This window comes from Nuphar pumila, chromosome 5 (genome assembly GCF_984573655.1).
Source record: "Nuphar pumila chromosome 5, dmNupPumi1.hap1.1, whole genome shotgun sequence".
In the NCBI taxonomy this organism is placed as follows: domain Eukaryota; kingdom Viridiplantae; phylum Streptophyta; class Magnoliopsida; order Nymphaeales; family Nymphaeaceae; genus Nuphar; species Nuphar pumila.
In genome coordinates this window covers 97,756,571-97,771,074 of record NC_143253.1, presented here as the reverse complement: position 1 = coordinate 97,771,074, position 14,504 = coordinate 97,756,571, and the positions used below count along the sequence as shown (strand labels likewise).

The 14,504-nt window shown below is 40.3% G+C and overlaps 1 protein-coding gene across 1 annotated transcript; it reads left to right on the top strand.

Annotated features, from left to right (window-relative positions):
• Positions 1-13,156: 13,156 nt before the first annotated feature.
• On the top strand, positions 13,157-14,176 carry LOC149837880 (putative CCR4-associated factor 1 homolog 9). Its single transcript, XM_090006247.1, has one exon. The coding sequence runs from the start codon at positions 13,327-13,329 to the stop codon at positions 14,122-14,124; it is 798 nt and encodes a 265-aa protein (XP_089862373.1). The 5' UTR covers positions 13,157-13,326; the 3' UTR covers positions 14,125-14,176.
• The last annotated feature ends 328 nt before the right edge of the window (positions 14,177-14,504 follow it).

Here is a 14,504-nt window from a genome sequence, read left to right as displayed (position 1 = left end):
CGTGATTATCATGCTGACAGATTTGGCACCAATCATTTTTGTTATATATACGAGAGTGACTTTTGGAAATTGAAGGAGAAAATTGTGGCTAGAGAATAGGGTACCAAACGTGAAGGTCTAGAAAGATGGTGTTGCAAGGAAGCTTGCCACTCCTTTTCCTGTCTTTCTTTCTGTTCTGTTTGATATTTATCCATGATTGGTTAGGGAAGGATCCCGTTCTTGCTCAAGGACCTTTTGATTGAGACGTGTTGCTCCTCCATGCCATTTACCTAATCCACCTCTATGTGACAAATATTGACCGTGTTTTAAAAGTATTGTGGTTTTATTTTGCTATTTTCAGAAGCTGATGGATTTTAGAAAATACCATGATATTTTCAAACTAAATGTTGTCAAAATAGAATAATTTGGCCTGAATAGACATTTAAATCGGATCTGCCATTTTTCTTCAATGAAGAGGCCAATTCAGACCCCTTAGGAAAGGCTGAATGGACACACACACACACACAGGGTAGTTGCCTACTCCAATTTGTACTTACTGCCATTTTTTTATGTTTTTCTAAAACTTGGCCCTATAGATGTGTTCTACATGCTTCATTTTATAGGATGACTTTTGGATTGTCTAGGTTTTTATAAAGTTTGAAAGTCAATGGTCTACAATTTTGATAAATATTCAAGCTGAAATAAAATCAAGTTTTTCATGGACAAAACATGATCCAAGTGTCTCTAGCAAATTGATCATGCTGAATGCATCTGCCGGCTTAGATTTGCGAAAAACAACCCAAAGGGATTTGCTCACGGTAAACACCTAACTGTTGTAGCCACTTACTCCCCCCACCTCTCTCTCTCTCTCTCTCTATATATATATATATATATATATATATATATATATTGTGTTCCTTCTGCCCACCTTCCTGTTCTGCCCCACCTCCCAAATCATTGTTTTTGACATTTTTTCTCACATCTAACACCATAGATGTGATATATAGGTTTTGTTTAGTGGGAATAGGATTTTGGATCACAGGAATCTGACATGTGTACAGGTTTTTCGGTGATCCAAAATCAATGGCTATGAAGGTATCAGTTTTGCCGGCTCATAAAATCTTGTTTTTTTCGAAAAAACATGATCCAAGGGTTAATTCTCACTAAATCTAGTCTGCTAAACACATCTAACGGTTCAGATCTATCATAAAACACTTCAAAACCATGGGGCATAATGAAAAATGGGGTACTTTCTCTCTCTCTCTCTATATATATATAGATAGATAGATAGATAGATAGATAGATAGATAGATAGATAGATAGATAGATAGCTGCCTAACACTTTTCTAGCTTATCAAGGATTTTTTTTATTTTTATTTTTATTTTTAAATCTGACCGTACAAATGTGATCTACATGATTGATTTTATATAGGAATTGATTCTTAAATCGATTTTGACACATGGTTTTATAAGATTTAAAAATCAGTGGTCTACAATTTTTAGAAATATTCTTTTATCGAAAAAATATAAGCTCAAAAAGTGTTCGTCCGCAATCATTTTTCTTGTATATGTATCCAACCAAAGGTCCAAGATCTACAACTGGTGATAATCAATGCCATTCATTCTCTAAGACCTAGTTTTTCATCGGACTTTTCTTATTGGTTTTTTATTATTCATTTAGTGAGCAACATGTTTTGAATTTTCATTGTTTAGATGTTATTTTTAAAAGACTAAAAACCAACAGCTCACAATACTTTGCATTGTAAAGTTATATATATGAGAGAGAGAGAGAGAGAGAGAGAGAGGACCGTCCAACCAAAGGAAGTTCCAAGGACTGTCCAACCAAAATAAAGGTCCAAAATCTACAACGGATTTCCTTTCTAAAGAGAGTTTTTCATCGATCAGACTTTACATATTGAATTTTTATCATTAATTTAATAAGTTATATGTCTTAGATTATGAATTTTCAATATTTAAATGTATTTGTTAAAGCATTAAAAATCAACACAATACTTTGTATTGTAAAGTTTTAAATGCATTGGGAGTAGTCAATTTTTCACTTTTAAAAAAACATGTCTGGATGTATTAAGTCTTCTTGTAAAACATAATTTTTACTAAATAAATTATAAGTAATAAATATGTAAGGTCCAATTGATGAAATGCTCAAATGTTGGAAAAGGGGTGGCGTCTTATTGTCATTGGTTATAGATTTTGGATCCTCCTTTGGTTGGACGGTCTTCCTTATATATATATATATATGTTTTTCAAAATTTTATGTTTTTTTTCTTTCTTTAAGTTGCTTTTAAAGGGTTGACTAAAACCAAATCAATTTTATTCAATTTGATTCAGACTCATTCAGGTTTTATTTTGGAAAATGGATTTGGTTAAAAAACGGATTTTGACAACATTAGCCTGAAGATGGTTTATTTTGAATATATTACAATATTAACATCATAAAACACATTTTTTTATATTGTTTATGTTTCCTTTGTTTTGTATATAATATTGCTTTCTGTTTGTTGATCTTTTTCTGAGATTTTTCTAAAAGCAATCGTCTTAATATTTCTCTCGCCAAAAGTCATGATGAGAAGATTTTGTGGTATCATTCCAACTTGTGAAATGCGGGTGGTGTTCGTGGTGTTCTTCGATGGCCACCTAGCTCAATTCTTCTGAATTTTGAGATTTCTTACTAATCATCAGGAGGCCAAAATATCCAAAAAATTCTGTTTTTTGGCAGCCCCTTGAAACATCATTATCATCAATCATCGGTAGCAAGTTTAAAAATCTTGAAAGTTTTTTTTTTTGAAGAAAAAAGAATCCAGGAAATCGTTAAACTTTGTTGGTGCCAACAATACTTGCATTTATTTTATTTTATTTTTGAAAGACAAGCTAGGGTTAGACTTGTCTCGGATCAATGTTTCTGAATGGGACAATTGCAGTTGATAAATGCATCGAGTGCAGGAACACGCGATGTGCATTGGCTTGATCGGTGACGTGCGGTGGTGGCATGGCATGCGATAGACAACAGTATCATCGTTAGTGCATCGTTGTGTGGCGGCACATGAAGCATTGTTTGGTTAAGTAGTGCCAGCGGATTAGAGGATGTTGTCTTTGAAGATTTGATTAAGGACCTTGTTTGATGTATGAGAGTGCGCGTGGGTTAGGGCTAATTTTTTTACGGATCACATTAGGTGATTCCAACCGAGTATGATGACTTAGGGCTAGGCGAGAGAATGCCTAGACGCTGGCGAATGAGTCTGGGTGGTGTTCTTCGTTATGATGTTTAATCATCAACTGGTCTTCGGACATGGGGTCATAAGGTCTCGTTCCTTCAGTAGTGAGATTTTGTTGTGGCGTATGCATGGAGTTGCATTACACTCCATGGCATGCAAGGCTAAGGCATGTTTATGCTCCTTTCAAAAGTGATAGTTGATATGAGACGGTTATGTATTAAGCGGCATGAATTAAATTAAATTTGCATTTGAAAATATGCTTGATCTGCTTTCGCTGGGCAGTTGCCCACGAGGTGGTGCGTAGGGCCAATGAAAATGATTCAACACATAAAAAAGTGTTGGTGGGCGGCCTTTGGTCGTTAGGTTGACCAGATTGGGCAGTTTGACATATCGCGGGTTTGCAAAGCATTCTATGCCCGTGACAAATTAGTTGCAAGTGAGCGATCGAAAGACTTACGGTGGTAAGGAAGGACTGTCGCATTGCACTGGCCTATGGAAGAAATAGGCCCATGATAAATTGACATTAAAGTAGAAAGATACATTGTTGTTCATTGTATGCGACACTGCAGAGGACAAAGATGATTTATCTTGGTTATGCAAATTTCCGCAACTGAAGTATTATTGATCGAGCACAGAAGTAAGATGTTAGCAGGATGATATGAGACATCTTGACCATGGTAAGCAGAAGTAGAAGGTTGTTGTTCAGTTGGCTAAGAGAATGCATATAAGCTAAAAATTTCTACCAGTTGTGTGTTAAACTTGTAGGTGGAGCGTGACATTTGTCTTGTGTATGCAGAGAATGCATGTTGGATTCAATTGGATGGATTTGCACTTTTGGGTATGAGAAATTCAACTAAACTTCTATATTCTCTCAAGATTGTGTTAGCGGAGTGACCATCTTTAGCAGAATGCTCATTGTTTTGGTCCCTTGAATTGGCAGTTTCTCTATTGATTGTGTGTGCACAAAAAAAGTTGTTGTTTGTGGCTCATCGGTTTAATTTCTGCGGGAATGTTTTGTTGACTATGAGAGAGAGTTACAACGTGCTGGCTCTAAATGAGAGTTACAACGTTGGGCCAAGGTGCCCTTGTGAGGACAAGTGCCCAAGAAAACACTTTGAAGGACCGCTTTCGGGGGATACACAAGTAGGCGTCCTTCACTTGAAGACTAGTTTGGATCGTTGAAAAACCTTAAGTTAGTACTTAAGGAAGTTGATATTCTTACAACACACATTGGTGGTCATCTTTCTCTGCGAGAACCACGAAGAGCTTGGAATTTCACTTGCTGTGATCGAAAGGCATCCCAGCCATGAGCATAAAGACGACAAGTTTGCCGTGTGGGCGAGGATGACTTGCTTGTGTATGGGACTGCACTAGGGTCTCTCAAGCAAAGAATGCTAGATGTTGGTGAAGCAGAATACCACTATCTAAGTTATTGAAGGCACGTTAAGGAATGAGACTTGGCGTGTTAAATGTTGCAGCGATGGTGAATAAAAACTAGAATAAGTTGAGTACACTGAAGAAAATAAGTAAACCAAAGATAAGTACAAAGGAAAACTGACAAGTCAAGACTGTGTTCTTACCTGCATTGGCATTGTCGAGGACGACAATGGTTTGGGTGAGAAAAAATGTCTCAGATCGATGTTTCGGAATGAGATAGTTGCAGTGCGGAACTCTATTGAGTGGAAAATACATCGAGTGTAGGAATGCGCGGTGTGTGTTGGCTTGATCGGTGACATGCGATGGTAGCATGACACGCGATAGACAACGATATTATCGTTAGTGCATTGTTGTATGACGGCGCAGACGTAGAGCGTTGTTTGGTTAAGCAGTGCCAACAAATCAGAGGATGTTGCCTTTGGAGATTTGATTAAGGACTTCTTGGCTTGCAGGAGTGTCTCATGTATAATGGTTGGACGCACGGGTGTGTGTGTGAGTTAGGGCTAATTTCTTCAAGGATCACATTAGGTGATTCCAACCGAGTATGGTGACTCGGGGCTAGGCGAGAGAATGCCTAGGCACCGACGAATGAGTCTTGGTAGTGCTCTTCGCTATGGTGTTCAATCATCAACTAATCTTCGAATTGGGGGCTACAAGATCTTGTTCTTTCAGTGGTGAGGTTTTGCTATAGCGTGCGTATGAAGTCACAATACTCTTCATGGCATGCAAGGCTAAGGCAAGTTTGTGTCCCTTTTGGAAGTGATAGTTGGTATGAGATAACTATGCACTAAGTAACATGGACTAGATTGGACTAGATGAAATTCACATTTGAAAATACGCTTGATCAGCTTTCGCTAGGTAGTTGTGCACGAGGTGGTGCGTAGGGCCAATCAAAATGATTCAGCACATGAAAAAGTGTTGGTGTGTTGCCTTTAAATGTTAAGCTGACTAGATTGAGTAGTTTGACGCATCACGGGTTTGCAAAGTATTCTATGCTCATGATAAATTAGTTGTAAGTGAGTGATTGAAAGGCTTGCGGTGGTAAGGAAGGACGGACGTGTTGCACTAGCCTATAGAAAAAATAAGCTTATGACAAGATTGACCCTACCTCTTCCTTGGTAACACTTTTTTTTAAAGTCAAGCTGGGGTTAGGCAGCAGAACCCTACCAGTTATACTAACGATACTATTGGGTTTTGAATCTTAGTTGTTCCTACCAGACAAGCGGAGCCCCGATGGTAACACTTGCATTTCTGATACTGCTAAGGAATGAATCTCCACTCCAGCATGAGTTCGATGGTTGACCAACGGAGATGCACCTGACTGCGACATGTTGAACCCACTTTGACCATGTAGACCATCCACCTTTCTAACCATTTGGCCACACCAAGATGCCTCTTGCATCCCAGGCGTCCATTGGAAAAAACAACGGACTAGATTAAACCTTTAAGGTCAAAAAGTGGTTTGACTCCGTCTAGTCTCTATTGTGGGCCTTTGGGGTTTCAGTCTTTGACTGGAAAAGGGAGTACAATCTGGTAATTTTTCGTGTGGCTTGTATGCATGTACAAAAGGTGCAAACAATGGTCAGAGTCCGTGTTCAATGAAACTCTCTCTCTTACATGAATGACTAGAAAGTAGAAACACGGTTTGCACGTTGCTGTCTAGTCCGTGTGGGTCCTTTCACTGCGCCAGATTGGTCGAGGTTGGGCTGTGAAGCCGTCTAGCCACTTGCTTCTTCGAGCCAAACCTTTATTGGTAGTTGCCCAGACCCATAATCAGTTTTTACCTATTTTTTTGATTTTTTTTATATTTATTGGTTATTCCTTTATTTTGGCATTAAATGCATATTTTAAAATTTGATTGGACCCAATAAGTGATCATGTACTTTATTTATTTACTTGTTTTTGCTGTTTTTAGACCATTTTTTGGATTTTTTTTTTGTTTTTTAATATCAGGATTTAAAATAGACCAATATGAAACGATTTGACTTGATTCGGACGAATTTTTTGAATCGTTTTGAAAATTGATTCTTCTCTTCAAAAACTAAATGGATTGGATTTAAATCCACATATTGCCAAAATCAACTTCATTGATTCACATTAATGTTGTCATAGAATTAAATTTTTTTTTATAATCCGACGGAAAACCCTAATCCCCAACCGTTGTTTGATGCCCCCAAAATCTTGAACTTTTAATTTTTTAAGAAAATTTTGAAAGCCTTGTAATTATTCCTTTATTAGAGTTTTAAATAGTAATTCAGTAAATAGTAATTCAACAAAAATTGTTGTTTTGAAATAACAAGTTAACGGACCTTGGGCGCATTACTTGCGAACATTTTCTTTACACAACGAATTTGTAACTCTATACATTCATTGAAACTAAATATATTAAAAAATAAGGTTTTAGAGTTTATACGAAAAGTGAATTTTTAAAGAAAACCGTTACACCAAATTACAAGAAAAATATCCTCATAAACGAAATGTCAGAGAAAGAGTCTCATTTTGATATCATCGTGCCATCGTGCTATCACTTGTATCACTTGTACTCATGAAACAGGGTCATATTGATGAAAATCTGGTTGGTGTATAAATATAACAATTCAGAATAAGATTAACACTTGCGTAGTTTCATTTGTGATATGCAGTTCAGAATAGCATGATAACATTGTTTCGATATTAGTTGTCTTGAGGGTATGCACATGAGAGAACGTAAAAGCAACTAAGATTGCCCGAGGATTTGTTATGCTATATATTTTAATACCTTGGTCAACTAGCTGAGTCAATTCTGAAGGCGATGGCCAGTGATCGAGAGAAAATTCTTCAGAAGCATTCGTGGTAAGGGATGCATCCAACTTCTACAGAAGTTCATAAAAACTACCACGTAGGATAATTTTTGGTAGCTCCGTCTCTTATTCGATGACTAAGGACACCGAGCCATTTGCTCGAGGAGTGTAGTTGTTAACAACTTGTCCATCAGAGTTTTTGTACCATCCTATCCTTTCTCTTGACGAAACCAAGACACGAATGGGTACGTCAGGTTCTATTTTAACTGATGACCCATTCTGCATGTTCTGATATTTCAAACCAAATCAAGCATTTTACCTGTGAAGGCAATGATCACCACCACCAACAACAACAACTACGCCTTCATCCCAAAACAATTGGGGTGAGCGATATGAACCAACAAAGAAAATCATTCTGGGTCTACCACATGAATCCTTCTCCTCCATTCATTTCTATCCAATGCCATGTCCTCGGTGAGGTTCAAAGCATTCATATCCTTTCCTATCACCTCCATCCATGTCTTCCTAGGCCTACCCTGACCTCTTTTAACTAATATATTTTCTTATTTCTCCATCCTTCTAACTGGAGCATCATTAGGCCTTCGTCGAATATGTCCAAACCACTGTAAACGATTCTCTCTCATCTTATTTTCAATGGGTGCAACGCCTACCTTCTTACGTATCTCCTCGTTCTGAATCTTATCTTTTATTGTATTTTCACACATCCATCTCAGCATACGCATCTCAGCTACACTCATTTTTTGAATATGATGTCTCTTGGCAGCCCAACATTCCGTACTATATAGTAAAGCGGGCCTAATAGTCGTCCTATAAAACTTTCCCTTCAACCGCAACGGCATTCTACGATCGCACAACACTCCAGTTGCACTCTTCCATTTCATCCACCCAACCTTTATCCTATGATTTACATCTCCATCAATTTCTCCATACTTTTGAATGATAGATCCCAAATATTTGAAAGAATCATCCACCGGTATTTCTTGCTCACCAAGCTTCACTACACTCCCATCACTACTTCGTTGCTTACTAAATCGACATTCCATGTATTTTGTCTTACTCTTACTCAACTTAAAACCTCTTGCTTCCAATGTCTGTCTCCATAATTCTAACTTAGCATTAACCCCAGCTCTAGACTCATCAATCAAAACAATATCATCAGCAAACAACATACACCACAACACATTTTCTTGAATTGATCTCGTAAGCTCATCCATCACTATAGCAAATAGGAAAGGGCTTAAAGCAGATCCTTGATGTAACCCAACCGTTATAGGAAAATTGGTTGTCACCCCTCCACAAGTACGGACATTGGTTACTACTCCTTCATACATATCTTTAATTATACTAATGTACTTGAGAGAAACACCTTTCTTCATCATTATCCACCAGAGAACGTCCCTAGGTACTCTATCGTAAGCCTTTTCCAAATCAATAAAAACCATATGCAAATCTTTGTTCCTCTCTCTATTTCTCTCAATAAGTTGTCTAAGAAGATGTGAAGGCAATGATCACCATTTATGTAATTTTTTTTTTTTATCATTGTGTATTTGCACACCACGAGGTTATCATAAACCTCTCATTCAATCATGTCACACATGTCTAACAGTACTGCTACGATGAGAGAGGTATCGATTTCTTAGAAAGAAACTCTAACTCTATTGTGTTGTAAAAAAAATAATATAACCATTTTAGTTTAATTTGACATGCTCTGGTCTTTCAAACCAACTCAAGCATCTTGCCTATGAAGGTGATCATTACTATTTATGTGATTTTTGTTTTTAACATTATGCAATTGCACGTTACGAGGTCACCATGATTCTCTCATCCATTTATCATAGTACCCACATGTCATGCATGTCTGATGGTACCGTTACGATAAAAAGAGTATTGGTTTCTCAGAAGAAACCCCCAACTTTGGTTAGAAAGTCTCAACTCTCTATACTCTTGGCCGGAGGTATTTGAGTCATTCAGATATTGAACAAAGTTCGTATGTACCTCTTCCTGCCACGCAGGTTCGAGGAAAAAGTTTGGTTGCGAATAAACAACCGTTAGGTGTTTTTTGCTTTTCAAAACCACACACATTTCAAATACTGGAATCTCACAAGAAATCTCTTTCCTTTAAAGATTTAGGGTATATGCACAAATTTGCATCTTTAAAAGCAAGCATAGTGCAGGATAGAAAGAGTACGCAACACTGCGTACCTTATAAAGGTATATATATATATATGTATATATAATACATATATTACAAAGCATAAGCTTGTGCACATTACAGTGCATCGGCAATATATATATATACATATATATATATATATATATATATATATATATATATATATACCTATGCACATTATAGCGCGACGACAATGCAAATGACATAAAGCAAGACTCGATGTGCGAAACTATACATCAAGCTAAATAAATTGCGTAAGCAGTGCACGAGGTACAAAACTGTACATCGGTTAAATAAATTGTGTAAGCAGTGCATGAGGTACAGAACTGTACCTTGACTAAATAAATTATGTAAGCAGTGTACGAGGTACGAAACCGTATCTTAGCTAAATAAATTGCATAAGCAGTGCATGAGATACGAAATCGTACTTCGACTAAATAAATTGCATAAGCAATGTACGATGTACGAAACCATACCTTAACTAAATAAATTGTGTAAGCAGTGCACAATGTACAAAATCGTACATCGGCTAAATAAACTGCGTAAGCAGAAGCCTATGCATGAAATAGCGTGACGGCAATGTAAATGACATAAGCAAGATTCGATGTACGAAACCACACATTGAGCTAAAAAATTGCATAAGCAGAAGCATGTGCACGTAATAGCGCGGCGGTAAAGTAAATGACATAAATTTAAATGGACATGGATACATAAAACTGCGTTATTGAGTTAAAAGCATATATGTGTGTGTGTGTGTTAGAAGTGTTTTGTCATTGTCCTTATATGCAGCTTTCCTCTACCTCTAAGATTGTTGGATTCGTTGATGATTTTGAGCGTAGGTTATCGAGGGTTGTCAAGTCCATTGCACTGATAGAGTGCGCTAAAAGTATTTGTCATACTACAAAAATAAGAATGAGGAAATTCTTTTCAAAACTATACCAGCATGCCTTGTTTGTGTCGCAGTGGTCGAACTCGACCCCTATTCGAGTTGATCGGCTGTATTGGGTCCAGGATTCGGGTGAGCCGAGTTGGGACCCGGTGTTAGCCGAGCTCGGCTTGGTTGAATCTGACTGGTCAGAGACGGTGACTGAGTTGGGCTCGATAAAGACCAAGCTCAACCAGGTCGAGTCTGCCCAGTATGGCTGGGCAGGCCACCATTGAGCCGGGTTCAGTTTTGGTCGGTTGAGGAAAACAAAAAGAAGGGGAGGGGGTGGGGACGAGACCAAGCCTAGGCTCAGTCCTTAGTGTAGAGAGTCGGGTTGGGCCGGGTTCAGTCTGAGTCTAGCTCGGTACATTCCTTCCTCTGGGCAAACTGGGCTGGGCTCGATTTAGACCTAGCCCAGCTCGGTAGGTCCTTTTAGTTTGTAGCTGAAGGGGCTCGAGGAAAGGAGAGGGGGCAGGAGGGCCACCCCTCCTGCCTGTGCAAACAGAGAGAGAAAGAAGGAGGCAGGAGGGTCGGCACCCTCCTGGCGACGCCGCTGAGGGAGAAGAGGGAAGCACGAGGGCTGACGCCCTCCTGTCGGTGCTGCTCGGGGAGAAGAAGGAGAGGGTACCTGGGAGAGGAGGACGACGAAGGGTCCCGATGGAGGGGGGAGTCAGGGTGAGGGGATTGCGCAGAGAAAGTCGAGGGAGAGGGGGCAAGGGTGCAAGGGGGGTGGCGGTTCTGCATTTTCTTTCTTAACGAGAACCCCCTGCGGGGGTGTTTAAATAAAAAGACTCGAGGTTGTGTGTGTGTGAGGGGGGGGGGGGGGGGGTAAATTATGAGTGTTACACCTTGGCTGACCTCTTGTTGGTAAAACCCTTAGGGGCATTTGCATGTCATGGATCCACTGTCATGGAAAGAGAATCAGACCCCCCTCAGGAGAACCATTTCCGCGGAAAAGAGGGTCCAACATGCATTTTGGGACATTCTATGGTACTATGTTTGTTTCAAAATTTTGGGCACCGTGAAAAATGCACACCCTTGATGCATTTTCGTGGTGCTTAAAATTTCAAAACAAACATGGTGCCGTGAAATCTCCTCAATGGGCATGCCAAAATGCACACTGGGCTCCCCTTTTTTGCGGAAACAGTTTTCATGGGTGGGGAAGGGGGTTCCGATTCCCTTTCCATGGAAGAGGCTATGACATGCAAAGCCACCCACCCACCCACCCACCCACTGGAGAGTACACCCAGCTTCGACCTTTTAGTAAGGGATGCCACCCGCGGGTTTTGAACTTGTTGACATCCACAAGTCGCCCTCACCAGATGAGCGGATCCCTTGTGGGCAGAATTAAAAAAAAAATCTTAGTATTACGAATTTACGACAATGTCGTTATAGAATTATGATAATCTGAGTATAGTGCAATATTTGTACATTTGTCAGGATTTCACATTTTATGAATAATGGCGAAATAATTGTGATATAAACATCGTAATATTTGTGATTGTGGTTAGCGTTAAGCCAAACTACATAAAAGAAAAGACAAATTGTTAGGTTATTTGGTGCTGATGGAAAAGGAGACGTGTTAATAAGCGTCATTTTTGGTAGCTGTAAAATGCTGTATTGTAGCATACCATGGGCCAGACGGTATTATTGGTATTACCGGCTCGCTTAGCTTGGGCTTGTCATGGACTCATGAGCTTGAGCTCGGCCTCGCCACCAGTATGAACTTGAACATCTGAAAGCTCAGTTTCTTTGACGTGTTTAGCAGCCTTACTGCCATTTCACCAAGTGTGACAAACATCGATGAAGTTTTGAAATTATCATAAAAATACCATATTTCATTCATTGTTTTAAACGGCTAAAATATCACTTTTGGGGTTTGGTATACCTGGTATATATATATATATATATAATTTAGCATTGAACTAGTTGTGTATTCAATCATATTAAATTGATAAAAATATTTTTTAAAATATACAATTATTTTTTAGATAAAAAATAAATAAATTCGATGGATTGGTGAAGTTATTTTTTTAGAAAAGGTGTTTTACTTTTCAATCCCCTTCAAGTTCAGAAAAGACCTGACCTGTAATGCTTAAAAAGGAATCAAGTTCAAAAGACCTGTAATGTCCAATGTCCGGATATGTCAGACGTGTCTTATGATCTATGGCGGTGCAGTCAATTGGATAAACACTGTAATCAATTAATCATGCAGCCAACCAAAACCATTTTTTTATTATACCGGATCACGGGTCGCACAAACCCAAGTCCAAAATCTAAAACACTCGTTGACCCAAGACCCACACCAAGCATCAAGACCCGCTAACCACGACGGCACGGGATTTTAATATTTTTAAACCCCATTGACATTCGTACCCCTAATCTATGAACAAAACCCCAAAAAGACCCACCAGAGTTGTCCATCTTTAACGGTAAGAAAAAGATCAGAAGGGTAAATTGGTACTCCCCCAAAACCCGTGGCTAAGCCGAAGCCGACCCCACGGCTCGAACCCGATCCGCACCCACTTTTTCCTCCTTCCGAGAAACCCTAACCCACTTTTCCTCTTTCTATAAAAGGCAAGAAACCACCCAACCACCCACCGTTTCCCACAGAAACAGCTTCAGAAGGAGAAAAAAGAAGAAACAAAAAAAGAAAAAGGAAAGGAAAAGAAATACAAAAAAGCAAAGAAACCGCCTCAAACCAAACCGGCTGCACCGAGAAACCGCCCTGGAAACCGCTCTCCGGGGGGAGGAGGAGCACAGAAGACGACAACGACGATGCCGGTGAAGGTTCGCGAGGTGTGGGCTCACAACCTCGAGTCGGAGTTCGAGCTGATCTGCGAGGCGGTGGACCGCTTCCCCTTCGTGGCGATGGATACCGAGTTCCCCGGCGTCGTCCTCCGCCCGTCCGTACCGTTCCGCCACCACTCCGACTACATGTACTCCACCCTGAAGGCGAACGTGGACATCCTCCACCTGATCCAGGTGGGCCTGACCCTCTCCGACGAGGGCGGCCTCCTCCCGGACCTCGGCGACCCCTCCGCCTCCTTCATCTGGCAGTTCAACTTTAGCGACTTCGACCCGGGGCGCGACATCTGCGCCCCGGACTCTGTCTCGGTGCTCGAGCGCAGCGGCATCGACTTCGCCCGCAACCGCACCGACGGCATCCACTCCACCCGATTCGCGGAGCTGCTGATGTCGTCGGGGCTCGTCTGCAACGAGGCCGTGTCCTGGGTGACCTTCCACAGCGCCTACGACTTCGGCTACCTGCTGAAGATACTCACCTGGCAGGCGCTACCGGATAGCCGCGCCGATTTCCTCCGCCTCATGCGCGTTTACTTCTGCAACGTCTACGACCTCAAGCACCTGATGCGCTACACCGCCAGCCTCCACGGCGGGCTAGACCGGCTTGCGGAGTCGCTTAACGTCGAGCGGAGGGTCGGCAAGTGCCACCAGGCCGGCTCCGACAGCCTACTCACCTGGGAGGCCTTCCTCCGCATGAAGGACGGCATCTTCCTCGGCGCGACGGAGAAGTATGCCGGCGTGCTCTATGGACTAGAGGGTATCTGCTATTGAAATCGTATCAATAATAATAATAAGAAAAAAAATGAGACCATTTCTTGAGCAATTCTTTCTTCTTCATCTTCATCTTTTTGTGCATCATCCTTTCTTTTCTTTTCTTTTTTCTTTTTTTGCCATCTTATCCTTCTTCTTCTTAGCGTTATTGATGGATGGATTGAGCAATTTGATACTACGATCCTTCTGCTGCATCAACCGTGTTTATTGTTGGAATTAGATTGGGTTTTGGTGAATTTGGTTGCCAAAAGATAAGAGGGAGGAATGACCTATCACGATAGAAATGGTGTCTTAGAGTATAGAATGATTGAGTTCTTTGAATACCTGCAAACCATTGCATAAAACACGGTCTGTTTTTACAATCCCATGATGTGAGAATT